Here is a 14,411-nt window from a genome sequence, read left to right on the forward strand (position 1 = left end):
TTCAACTGTGAAATAGAAATGTCAAAATCAATCAATCAATCAAACTCTAGTAAGCAGTTTATGCACTACAGCACTAATATGCTTCACTATAGTTTCATACATTTATCACATGAGACAAAGCAAGAGTTGTTCAGATAATTATAAATTAGGTCATGACCCGAGTATAATCTATACAAAGGGCACACTTAATATGGCACTCAATTTTTGTGGGACACACATTCATATCATTTTCCATAATGCAATGAATTCAGGTTTTAATTGTTGAGCTGCATTTGCTTGAGCTGTAAAAAAGAAATATGTACGCATATCAATCATTATAGATTTAGCATTAGGACTACATGTTAGGGATATTAAATATTAGAGGTGGCATATGTATATCAATTTGATTGGGCCATTCTATAGTGGTCAAAAAACACACAAAATCAGAAAATAATGGATTTTCTTTAATTTTGACAAAATGAAGTAACTTAAAAAAACAACAATAATAACAGCGGAACTCAGAAACATATTTAAACAAATTATGTTTGCAATGTTTGGTCCCAAAGCCTCACAATACTTATTAGTACTATCGGAACAGTCTTGTAACATAAACGAGATAACAAACTTGTCAGCAAGATAAGACAAAGGTTAGTACCATAGACAACAAAATTAACAGTCTTCATGAAAGAAAAAAAAAAGGTCAATGTTTGAAAACGACTTACTATTTGTAGTAAAAACTAATTAAAAATAAAATAAAAGCTTGAGGTACTTTTTATGGATGAGCCGACGGAATATTTCAGCCATTTAGATAACAAAAACAAACAGAATTGACCAGCATGTATAGCTGGTATAATTTGGCATTCTTTTAACAAAAGGCTGATGCACACCTCAGAAGGCTATAGTGACAGGTGCAGGGCAAAAGAGCATAATATATCAAAAAGGGTATCTTTTGAAAAACAAAGAAAACGTCCCGCACACCATCAGACACTCGCCAAAATGTTGCCCTTTATTAGGTCGACGTTTCGGTCGCTAAAGGCTCATACATAGTCTGGATTTTCGGTGGTGGGGTGACCACCGAACTACAACATGACGTCACGAGCCGCGGTGAAGAGCAAACCACCGCCACCGCTCCAGCCCTTCTCTGTTTTTACTCACCACCGCTCAACGTTATTTCAGCTCCGGTGGTCAGCTCACCACCGGAAATCCAGACTATGAATAGGCCTTTAGAAGACCTTCATCAGGTCTAAGCGACTGAAACGTCGACCTAATGAAGGGCAACATTTTGGCGAGTGTCTGACTGCGGAACCTTTGCTTTGTTTTTTCAAAGATACCCCTTTTTTAATTTGGCATTCTTCACCACCTACAGAACAGTGCTGTTGCCCTTGGCCGCTCCTGACAGGAGGAAGAATACGCCAGCAGCACAGAGTGCGCTCACTACGGCGCCTCTCGCCAGGAGCCCCGCTCGCCTCCTCCTCCAGTCGCCATGGAAACCAGGCTGAGGAAGCCGACAGGAGCCTCCGTCCTGGTCCATCTGGGACGGTCACATGCATGGAGACACACTATAGTTAAAATCACTCTGGACCTTCATTTGAGCACAAACACACTAGAGTTAAAATCACTCTGGACCTTCATTTGAACACAAACACACTAGAGTTAAAATCACTCTGGACCTTCATTTGAACACAAACACACTAGAGTTAAAATCACTCTGGACCTTCATTTGAGCACAAACACACTAGAGTTAAAATCACTCTGGACCTTCATTTGAACACAAACACACTAGAGTTAAAATCACTCTGGACCTTCATTTGAGCACAAACACACGAGTTAAAATCACTCTGGACCTTCATTTGAGCACAAACACACTAGAGTTAAAATCACTCTGGACCTTCATTTGAACACAAACACACTAGAGTTAAAATCACTCTGGACCTTCATTTGAACACAAACACACGAGTTAAAATCACTCTGGACCTTCATTTGAGCACAAACACACTAGAGTTAAAATCACTCTGGACCTTCATTTGAGCACAAACACACTAGAGTTAAAATCACTCTGGACCTTCATTTGAGCACAAACACACTAGAGTTAAAATCACTCTGGACCTTCATTTGAACACAAACACACTAGAGTTAAAATCACTCTGGACCTTCATTTGAGCACAAACACACTAGAGTTAAAATCACTCTGGACCTTCATTTGAGCACAAACACACTAGAGTTAAAATCACTCTGGACCTTCATTTGAGCACAAACACACTAGAGTTAAAATCACTCTGGACCTTCATTTGAACACAAACACACTAGAGTTAAAATCACTCTGGACCTTCATTTGAGCATACTCAGTCTAATATCTTATACACTTAAAGGGTAAGACCACTTTTTTAGAGGTGTGGGTTGTTTTACCTTATTATGAGCAAACTAGTCCATTCCATGAGTTATTTCGCTCCGTTGTGTTGTTTATTAGTAATTTAAGAAATTTAAAACAGCCACTCTGTCTCACTGACTTCCATTGTGATTTAGATTCCCCCTTTAAATTCGACAAACAAATTAACACCATAGTCAAAACCAGTTTTATTCTTCTATCTCTATCGCCAAATTGATTTATCTCCACACACACGACCTCGAAAATGTCATCCATGCACTCATATCATCCCGTCTAGATTATTGTAACTCCCTCTACACCGGAATTTCCCAGTCATCCCTATCCCGTCTCCAACTGGTGCAAAACCCGGCTGCCAGACTCCTGACTGGCACCAGGAGGCGAGACCATATCACCCCTGTCCTTGCCTCTCTCCACTGGCTGCCGGTCCGGTTCAGAATTCAATTCAAAACCCTTCTCTTCACATACAAAGCACTGAATGGACTGGCCCCCCTCCTACATCTCTGACCTTTACACTGGTGTATTGTATTGCACTGTATCGTAATGTTTTCTCTGACCTGTGAAGCATTTTCGGTACGATGAGTCATTTTTAAATGTGCTATACAAATGAAATTGATTTGATTTGATTGTAACAGGGAAAACAGCTCTCAAAGTCACTCTTTTAGCACATAAACCAACGCTACAAAAGCTGATTCTGACAGTTTATGACATCAGGAAAACTCATGCGGTTTTATTTTTAATAAAAATAAATGGTCTTGTTTGTGTAGAAAGAAGATCCGCTAGGTATGCCTACGCCGACCGAATCACTGCTGTTCGTGTTGAGTAAAAATCTGATTTGGACCAAACTGTACACCACTCCTGAAGCGTATTATTGGAATGCCGCTGAGCCACGACGGGGATGTAAACAAATGGATTTGATGTCGTCCGCTTGTTACTAAAAACATACACAATGGACGTGTTTGAGGGAGACACTTATAGAAGACACTTAATTTTATCATTTGTATCCCACGATTTTGTAACCCATTTTTCACCCGTGTCAATCATCTAATGTGATCCTGGGCTCTACACACCCTCCACCAACCTAGTCCCCATATATGGGGGACAAGGGGAGAGCAACGGACTTGAACTCATGCTTCCTTCATAGTCCTGCAACAAACAGTCAAAAAGTGCTTTAGTTTTCGAGATACCCCTACCGGAGTTAGGACCAAACACAACATAGTTTTTCCTCATCTCTAAGGCCTCCCATACATGAAATGGATTCTTGTATAAAAATATTTTACTGCAAAAGTGGTGAAATTGTTATTTAAAGTTATACACCTCAAACTAAAAATAAAGCCTGTCCGTCTGGTGGTTGAGGCACTTAAAGGCATGTAGATTCACAATGGAAGCTCTGAGAGGTTCAAAACTTGGCATACTTGAAGCCAGAACATACCTCTACATTCTATAAAATACTGAATGTCAATATCTGAATGTCAATATGAGATATAGTCATTTGAACACATACTTACAGTAGGCGGAATTGTACATCTATGTAGATGTCTTCTCTACTTTGAAGTGACTCTGGAATGGATTGTCATAGCAACACATATGATGGCTTGTAGGAAAGGTGAGGTTCTACTGAATCCAGCAATACCAATTGTGTAAATGTAGCTTGCATAATCGTGGAGTTATGCCACAAAACATATATGGTGTCCCAAACGGGGGGAAATAAAACTAATGAAATCTACAGTATCACATTAGTTTTATTTTTTCTTCACTTATCATTATCAAGGGTGGGAAAACATAAACAAATCACTTGAGTAGAAGTCCCTAAAATGTATGAAATGTCTCAAACTTGAGAAATTAGAAAATTTCGCTAGATGCCGCTTCAATAGAGAAATATGCAAGCCTACAGTGGAAGTGGAACTACTAAGTTCTAACTATTATTATGTTGCAGCACATGACCTGGATGTTAAATAATAATAATATAATATCTCAAACTTTAATAATAATAATATCTCAGCGCTTTTCTGAGTACCCAAAGATGCTTTACATGGGGGGGCTTTACAGAGGTAACAACAAAGTAAAAACAACTTTAATAGAAAAAGGAAAAATAACACTAAAAGCTAAAGAACATTAAAAGACAGTGAAAAGGGTTAGCTAGGGAAGGCAATATTGAAGAGGTGGGTTTTGAGGGTGGATTTGAAGGTTTGAAGGGTAGGGGCATCTCTGAGTGCCTTAGGGAGGGCATTCCACAGGGTTGGGGCAGCAAAGGCGAAAGCCTGTTCCCTCATCAAGCTCAAATCTCAATATTATCCTCATAAATATAAATGATCAAGTTATTAATTTCTGTTATTTGAGTTATTTGGTTACAGTCAATTTATACTACAGTATTTGGCTCCACCTATGTGCATCTTATGTGATCTTATAATGTGAAGTGTATCGGAAATCGGGGCCGATCATGACATTTTTAAATTATCAGATCAGGAGCACAAAAATGTGATTGGGACATCCCTAGTATCAATATGATATCCATATCATGATATTAGACTGTATATTGTCCGTGATTTGGGATATTGTACTATTGTGATATTGGAGGAGTTGCATAAAAATATAATTTTCAGATGGGGAAAAATCGTTATCGGCAGATACTCAAAATTAAAATGATCTTACTAAATGTTGCTCAACAGAGAGATGATGATGTTCATAAAACCGTGGCTCTATATACAGACAATATGCTGCAGCGAGCAAGTTGCAAATGTTGAGTGAGAGCATGCCTGCAGCAGTCTCATCAAGAAGACTGAATAGGGTTGATACAACATTGTTTAACATACAAAGAGATTGTTTCATTTGTGTGAAGGCCAGTACAAGACCAGAACATCTGACAGCCATTATGGCTGGTACTGGTATGTGTACCAGAGACTTAAGGTCCTTCATGCAGCATCAGAAAGGTTGATGAAGTTGTACATCATCTGCTCCTCTCGTACCCAGATCTCTTTGTGTATGATGACAAATATACAATATACAGTATAATACCGGTAATATGCAGAGGCGGCAGTGCCTCAGGGATAGAGTGGCCAATAGAGCGGTTGGATGGAGAACCGTGAGGTTCGCAAGACAAATTTCAGTGTGAACTAACAATATACCGGTAGTACTGTATCATACCATATTCTCAGTTCGATCCAGGGCTCCCCCAGAGTTAGACTCTGAACCCCTAATTGATCCCGATGTGCAGGTCGGTGTCTTGTATGGTTTCCTCTGCCATCGGTGTGTGACTGAATGTGTGAATGTAATGCACAATCTATGTAAAGTGCTTTGGATAAAAGCTCTATATACTGTAAATGCACCAATTTCCATTTACGGTATATAAACTCCTTGACTGTTATGATGACATACTGAAGACACTAACTCTGAGGAAGAAGATGATATTGTCTAAATACAAACCCTGGAAACATACAGCATTATAATTTGTAGAACATGGAAAGTCTGATGTTGCATGCTCTAAAAGTGTGCCCATGGGAAATGGGCACAATGAGAGAAGATGCAAATCTCCAAGAAAATCCAGAACTACTACATAGACCTGCAGATATATCGATGAAGAAAACCATGGACCAGTGTCTTCAGTATGTCATAACTCTTATTTATTGAAAGTGATGACTTGTCATCACTTTCATTTATTTAAATAAATATGTTAACTACTTCAGTGAGATTAATAAAAGCTTTGACATAGATACTGGTCTGCTGTTCTAATTCTTTGTTTTATAGCTGCTATATTTCGTTTAGATATTTAGTGTTTTAGGTAGCATTTATGATATTTGTCATCATATGCAAAGAGATCTGGGTACGAGAGCAGCCGATGTACAACTTCATCAATCTTTCTGATGCTGCATGTGAAGGCCCTGTCTCTGGTACTCTGACCAGTGACCATGTGAAGGCCCTGTCTCTGGTACTCTGACCAGTGACCATGTGAAGGCCCTGTCTCTGGTACTCTGACCAGTGACCATGTGAAGGCCCTGTCTCTGGTACTCTGACCAGTGACCATGTGAAGGCCCTGTCTCTGGTACTCTGACCAGTGACCATGTGAAGGCCCTGTCTCTGGTACTCTGACCAGTGACCATGTGAAGGCCCTGTCTCTGGTACTCTGACCAGTAGTCCTGGTTTTGTCTATGAACTGATTGCACAAGACCGCAAGGACTTTTTTGTGCTATCCCTTTTGGACTGATTGTATGACTGTACTCTGTTGCTGTTTTTACATTTATGTCTAAGAAACTTTTAAATCCATCAATCAATCAATCAATTGTGCTGGCCTTCCCACAAATGAAACAATATATTTGTATGTTAAACAGTGTTGTATCCTATTCAACAATGTTGTACCCTATTCAGTCTTCTTGACGAGACGGCATGCTCTCACTCTGGTCTTACTGGAGTAGTTTTCTCAACATGATACAGTATATGATGAGGAGAGGAGAGTATATTGAATTTGGGTTTGCCAGGGTTTTATGAACATCATCTCTCTGTTGAACAACAGTTAGTATGTGTTGAAGGTCTTCTGCCGTGGGCTTTATACATTATGGGTCTTGTTTCGTGCCTTTTTCCAACTGTTTAGCAAAGATGATACAAAGATTTGGATCCAATATTCCATTTTGGTAAAATTTTAAAGACACTTCAGAATTTGTACAGTATCTATGTTGTGCATTGCGCGCGCTATTTTTAGGCTATAGTATATGTGCAGTAACCATATTACAAGTGATACTAATTAAGTCTATTTTCCATTCTGGTGAAATAGTGTCAGGGCAGGGTTCTGCTATTGTCAGTGTAGACCAGTGTTGTTTTTGGCAGGCATTTTTTAGATTTAGTCAGTCTTAGTCTTTTGGAAAAATGCTTAATTAGTCTTAGTCAGTCTTAGTCATTTGAAAAAATGCTTAATTAGTCTTAGTCAGTCTTAGTCATTTCTATCCTTGATAGTTTTAGTCGACGGAAACTCCTGAGGGTTTTAGTCAGTTTTAGTCATTTTAGTAAAAGGTTTTAGTCCAGTTTGTCAAAAAATAAAAAGTCTTTAAATAAAATGTCTATAGCATACAGGTATTAATTAGAGCTGGGACTCGATTAAAAAAAATTAATCTAATGAATCAGAGGCTTTGTAGTTAATCTCGATTAATCACATTTTAATCGCATATCATTATTTGACCCAAGAACTGTGAGAGAGCCATTTTTTTAATGGATTTTGGTATACTAGTGAATCAATGAATAGTGAATACATAAGTTTAAGCAATAAACATTGTTTTTGTAGTAATAATATCTCAAAATTAATTTATATACAGCTTTTCTGAGTACCCAAAAATGCTTTACAAGGGGGACATGAATCAAAAACAACTTTATTAAAGGAAAAACACTAAGTATATAAAAAATAAATAGCTGGGGAAAGTAATATTGAAGGTTTGGATGGTGGGGGCATGTCTCTGAGAGTTTTGGGGAATGCATCCTACAGGGTTTGGGGGGGGGGGGCTTCAATTGGTGCAGCAAATATGTGACATGACCATAAGAAAACACCTCTGTGTTTCTTCCGTGGACATACAGTAACAGCCATAGTAGATTTTACATTTTATTTGGCCATAACCGTTTAGTTAGAAACCATGTCATCTGGTCGGGTACTTGAACTGCTACTGGGAGTTGGAATAACGTTAGCTCTGATCCATAGTGTTAGAAGGAGGAAAGTAGGCTTTCACATCTTTTTTATGTTAAAAACGAGGGGCTGCCTGCACAGCTTCCGCGGGTGTGAGTGAGGGGAAAGGATCAAATTAAGTACCATAGAACTCATGAGTCCTAACTACACTATGGACCAGAGCTACTGTTGTTGATTGACGTTAGCTTCCAGGCTAGGCTCGGTGCAACATGTTTCGCATTGAGCCGACACTGGAGGCTTGACGAGGTGCGGTGATATGTGAATTCTTTATTGAATAATTGCACACAACTGTGCTGTAATCCACGCTATCATCGGATAGCCTTTTAAATCATATTTCCAATCCACGGGGACAAGCAAAGTGATCATAGCGGTGCCGGCTTCCCCCAGTCTGGTGGTGGTCTGAAGAGGACACGCACACAGCAGAGTCGAAATGGGACGGTGTGTGTGTGTGTGTGTGTGTGTGTGTGTGTGTGTGTGTGCGCGTGCGTGTGTGTGCATGCATGCAGATGGGCGTGACCAACTAGGAAAGGAGACTGGAGAGGAGGATAGCGGCGAGTGCAGTGACATTATTGGCGGAACATTTTCATGCATTTAAAACTTTGTTCGTCAAAATCCACTAACATTTTCGTGTAGCCTCGTCTTGTCAACAATAACACACACACGTCTCGTCATCGTCATCAAACAGAGCTACGGTATTTAGCTCGTCAGCGTCAGTCTTGTCCCGAAATATTTTAGGGTCGTTCGTTTTAGTCCGTCTTAGTCCTGGAAAAAGGGGCGTTGACGTCGTCATTTACGTTATCGTCAGTCCTGACGAAAACAACACTGGTGTAGACTACTGGACAGGCAGTAGGCTCTGTTACACTAAAGAGAACTAAATGCTAGGTCACTCTCCACTCCAGTCAGCTAAATAGCTACTTGATTTGACAAGGTTCATCTCATCTTTTCACATTCCAAAATATGTGAAATTATTTTACCTGTCATTTTATGAAGAAAGCCACATACTGTAGGCAATAAGATGCAAGTGGAGCCAAATACTGTAGTATAACTTGACTGTAACCAAATAACTCAAATAACAGAAATGAATAACTTGATTATTTATATTTATGGGGATAATATTGAGATTTGAGCTTGATGAGGGAACATCCAGGTCATGTGCTGCAACATAATAATAGTTAGTAGTTCCAATCTAGGCTTGCATATTTCTCTATTGAAGCGGCATCTATTTGTTCACAATTTCTCATTTCTCAAGTTTGAGACATTTCATACATTTTAGGGACTTCTACTCAAGTGATTTGTTTATGTTTTCCCACCCTTGATAAGTGAAGAAAAAATAAAACTAATACTAATACTGTAGATTTCATTAGTTTTATTTCCCCCCGTTTGGGACACCATATATGTTTTGTGGCATAACTCCACGATTATGCAAGCTACATTTACACAATTGGTATTGCTGGATTCAGTAGAACCTCACCTTTCCTACAAGCCATCATATGTGTTGCTATGACAATCCATTCCAGAGTCACTTCAAAGTAGAGAAGACATCTACATAGATGTACAATTCCGCCTACTGTAAGTATGTGTTCAAATGACTATATCTCATATTGACATTCAGATATTGACATTCAGTCTTTTCTAGAATGTAGAGGTATGTTCTGGCTTCAAGTATGCCAAGTTTTGAACCTCTCAGAGCTTCCATTGTGAATCTACATGCCTTTAAGTGCCTCAGCCACCAGACGGACAGGCTTTATTTTTAGTTTGAGGTGTATAACTTTAAATAACAATTTCACCACTTTTGCAGTAAAATATTTTTATACAAGAATCCATTTCATGTATGGGAGGCCTTAGAGATGAGGAAAAACTATGTTGTGTTTGGTCCTAACTCCGGTAGGGGTATGCCGACTTCTGGGGGCCATTGTCGCAGTACTATCATGCCTGAGTGTCCAAGTTGCTCCTTTACACCTGACAGTTTCCCTGGTTGGGCGTAGCGCGTGGAAGGAACACGTTATTCCAACCAGTTCCTTTCCCCTCCATCAGGCGCCCCGGCTGGCCAGGGGGAGGCAGTTTAGAGAAGACACTTTAGAAGAAGTGTTTGTGTCTGCGAGGCTGCGAGTCTGCAGCTGGGTGCATCTCAGTCTGCAGCTGGGTGCATCTCAATCAGTGTGGAGACTTTGTTTACAAACAAAACCTCGCAAGGTGTCCCTGCGAGTGTTGGGAACGCCGTAGTACTGCTTCAGTCTATCTCCGACTAAAATAGTAACTTTATAAATCTATCTTAAAAGACGAAAATAAAACCACATGAGTTTTCCTGATGTCATAAACTGTCAGAATCAGCTTTTGTTGCGTTGGTTCATGTGCAAAAAAGAGTGACTTTGAGAGCCGTTTCCCCGTTACAATGGAAGTCAATGAGCGACTATTTTTATTTCTTAAATTGCTAATAAACACCAAAATGGAACGAAATAACTCATGGAATGGACTAGTTTGCTCATAATAAGGTAAGAAAACAACCCAAACCTCTAAAAGAGTGGTCTTACCCTTTAACCAATTCCGTACATAGGACGTCGCCACACGTCTGCGTTGCTGCACTCTGTGCTGCGTTGCTGCTTGCGTATCGGGCCATGGCTCTTTAGCCAACTGATAACGTACGTCCCAAAGGAACTAGAGGTCCCGGGTTCGCCTCCCGGCCGAGGCTACGTGACTAGGAAGCTTGCCGTGAAAATTCGAAAACCAAAACCTCCGGTATACACAACAAGATCAGTGCCCGTTTTTCACATGAGATGAATTGCAACATTTCCACTAGATGTGAAAAGGCTGGGGTAATAGTGGGTATATTGTAATTTGTAACCAATTGATCTTGCCAAATGCAGTGAAGGCATGTTGGGTCACTGTGATTCACCAGACCGACACTGAGTCACCCAGACTTACAGTTAGTTCACCGCTACCCGACTACAGAAAAACACATTACACTATTATTCCCGGACGTTAACATTCATTGTCATTTTCCATACATGCCTCCCGATCTGGGGGTCTCAAACTTGGTAGTTAAAGCAAATTTTCTTTCACATCCCAACATCTCTCCATTTTCCTCACAAATTACTCTGTGAAAACAAAACATGATCCAAATACGAGTTAGTTTCTCACACAGTTAAACTCTAAAGACTTATCCCATTAAGACATGGAATGCATGCTGTGTCACCGAGCTTGTAGATCTGCTATTTTTCAAAAATCGTGAAAATGTGTGCAAATCTTTGAATATATATTCTTTCACAGCGAACGTTTTTTAACATGGGGAAGTGCCTGGAACAACATATTTTCAGATCAGCGGCCATGTACCTCGACATGATAAAGTTTGAACATCACTAATACACGTTTAAAAAGAACTATCAGGATTTAGAAGACATTTTGTAGAATCTGGTCTCGGGTAACACATTACTGTGTACAGCACTTCATTTTACGCTCTCAGGCGATAAAGAACGGGTCCCGGAACGCCGGTTGAAAACCACTGGTTGAAACTAAAGGGTTTGGGGTCAGTTCTGAGCTGAATGCCACGCCACGTCACCCCCGGGAATCGAACCAGGGGCGCTGCCGTCAGGCATTAGAGCCTATGTGGTACATGCATTAACTCATTCGTGGTCTGGAGAGGGCAGTTGTTTTACAGACTGGTAAAAGGGCCGGGGCCGAAGCCCCCTTTTTGATGTCTATGTGTGCACGTCCCTGACGTGTACCACAATCAAGGGCTTGCGTTCAACCCCCTGGCTGTGGCTTCAGAGGCTGTATACTGCATGTTGCATAACCCTTCTGTTTCACAGAGTAACAACATGCCTCACGTTCTTCTGTTCCATCATTCCAGTCGTAATACGAGTATTTCAGACCAGTGAAGTCTTGTGGTACAGTACAGTACAGTACAGTAGTGACAGACAGGCTAGTCCAGACCAGCATAAAGCATAAACATCCCTGATATTATTACTGTATGTTTCATTGAATGCATGGATCAGATGGCCTGCCCTGCAGGGATCACAACAACCCCAAGTTATTATTAGGCACTCTGTTCCAGTCAAGGGAAAAAGGCCTTTATTTGTATGGCATGGCAAAGATCATAAAAAAATGGACCAACATGTTTCGAATGAATATATTGTTATGGTTAATGTTGCTCAAAATAACAATTATTCTACATTCTCTAATTGTGTAGACTTCTTGTAAAATGAAACGGGTCCATTTGGTTTTACACTCAATAGTTAAAGATCTACCGTATAACGGTCCATTTGGTTTCCAACTCTCCATCATTTAGCTGGGGACCACCTGGAACCCCCCTCAAGGACCACTGGTTGAAAACCACTGTGCTAAAGCATCCCCATGCTATTACGATAGTGGCAGGTAAGATAGCAGTGAGCCCATGATTTATGAAGTCTAATTCTATACACTGCTGCCTCCTCCCAACACCTATAGCACCAGCCCACAGTTTCATCATTAGTGTGTATATATGTTGTTGTTCCGAGACCCATGTCAACATTTAAATACTACAAAATAATTAACAACAATGAGTTGAAATGAATCACCTGGCCCTTTTCTGGAGGCTATAGCTAGATGGCCAGCAGCAGGTTCTTTGATAGTTGATGTAGTTTCCCAGGGAAACCACCACAAAACACTAAGCTCACAACATTTGGTAAAGTTCACTGCAGCTGCGTTATCGTTTGCAGCCTGACACAGTCTATATCATCATAGTCGGGCAAATGACTGATTCTCTCTCATATCGTATCATCGGGTTCTCCAGCAAGGTATGCTGATCTACGGAAGAACAGTGCTTACAGTATTACCCATCTATTTATTATTCTATTAAGTATTCTAGACACAACACTATAGGCTAGACAATTGTTACAATGACTTCTGTCACAAACAGCTCAGCTTTGCATTTTATTTTACACAAATAATACCGTCTTATACCCCAGTGAAATGTCAGGAATGTATCCAACAAATCTGCTGAACATTCCACATCAGAAATGATCACCTGGGCATTACTCAGGTTTGATAAGGAAGTCATCGTAGCCTTATTTGTTCACAAAGACTTTTTTTTTGGTTGCAACACTAAGGTTAACCCATTTTGGGCGGGAACCCCTTTTGGTGTTTTAAACATTATGTTGTAATTTAGCTATTGAAAAATAGCAGATCTACAAGCGCTATGAACTTGTAGGTCTGCTATTTCTTTTTAAATCGTTAAAATGTGCCTCAAATCTTTCCGAAAATTCATGATTTAGATTTTTTTTTTATTTCGACGTCAGGCCTAAATACATGAACATGGTAGACCTGTTGGGATTTGGCTGAGAACACGTCATGTGCTGCTGCTGGCCATTACTGTACAGTATGTGTACATTATACTGTACAGCAGGGGTCCTCAACTAGAAATGATGAAGGTCCACAAATAAGACAGAGGTCCGGTCCCATGCGCGGCGTCCATCGGAGAGCGGGGCTCTATGCCCGTTTAGTATGGTCAAGCCAAGCTTATACAAATCAGATCCACTTCCACCCAACCAATAATGGGGTGCAGAGTGCAGGCCCGGAGTGGAACTCCAAATCAGGCCGGGAGTTATACGCCCTGGCAGGCCACACTGTGCGCGCGTAGCGCGCGCCAGAATTTTGGGGGCCCTTGGGGGACATTTTGGGGGCCTTTGCAGCAATTTCACATGAGAAATGTATACCATCTGATGTTATTTATATTATTAACTTAATAACTTAATAACTGGTCCGCAAAGAGGTGGTCCGCGGTCCGGTCGCGGACCGCGGTCCGCCAGTTGAGTACCCCTGCTGTACAGTATGTGTGAAACCGTTGAAGATCACCATTTCCCCGCTCTATGTTTTGGTTCCGTCTCTCCCGGATAAACTCCGCAGCCAAGAGTTCAACCAAACCATCACGCCGAGCTTTGGCCATTTATTTCTGAGGCGACAGCGAGGCAGTGATGGTAGCGATAGCGAGGCAGTGATGGTAGCGATAGCGATAGCGAGGCTGTGATGGTAGCGGTAGCGATAGCGAGGCAGTGATGGTAGCGGTAGCGATAGCGAGGCAGTGATGTTAGCGATAGCGAGGCAGTGATGATAGCGAGGCAGTGATGTTAGCGATAGCGATAGCGAGGCTGTGATGGTAGCGGTAGCGATAGCGAGGCGGTGATGTTAGCGATAGCGATAGTGAGGCAGTGATGTTAGCGATAGCGACAGCGAGGCAGTGATGGTAGCGATAGCGAGGCAGTGATGTTAGCGATAGCGATAGCGAGGCTGTGATGGTAGCGACAGCGAGGCAGTGATGGTAGCGATAGCGACAGCGAGGCAGTGATGATAGCGAGGCAGTGATGTTAGCGATAGCGATAGCGAGGCTGTGATGGTAGCGACAGCGAGGCAGTG

At 41.0% G+C, this 14,411-nt stretch overlaps 1 protein-coding gene across 1 annotated transcript in view; it reads right to left on the minus strand.

Annotated features, from left to right (window-relative positions):
- Positions 1-1,339: 1,339 nt before the first annotated feature.
- The window catches only part of asz1 (ankyrin repeat, SAM and basic leucine zipper domain containing 1), a gene marked incomplete at both ends in the record, with an annotated part of 48,779 nt that continues 35,707 nt past the window's right edge, over positions 1,340-14,411 (minus strand). The window contains one exon of the mRNA XM_083764153.1: positions 1,340-1,510. Coding sequence (XP_083620279.1) covers positions 1,340-1,510 — 171 coding nt within the window. The remainder of the gene's footprint in view (positions 1,511-14,411) is intronic.

Source organism: Protomyctophum parallelum (assembly GCF_964188405.1).
Source record: "Protomyctophum parallelum genome assembly, chromosome: 4".
Lineage (NCBI taxonomy): Eukaryota > Metazoa > Chordata > Actinopteri > Myctophiformes > Myctophidae > Protomyctophum > Protomyctophum parallelum.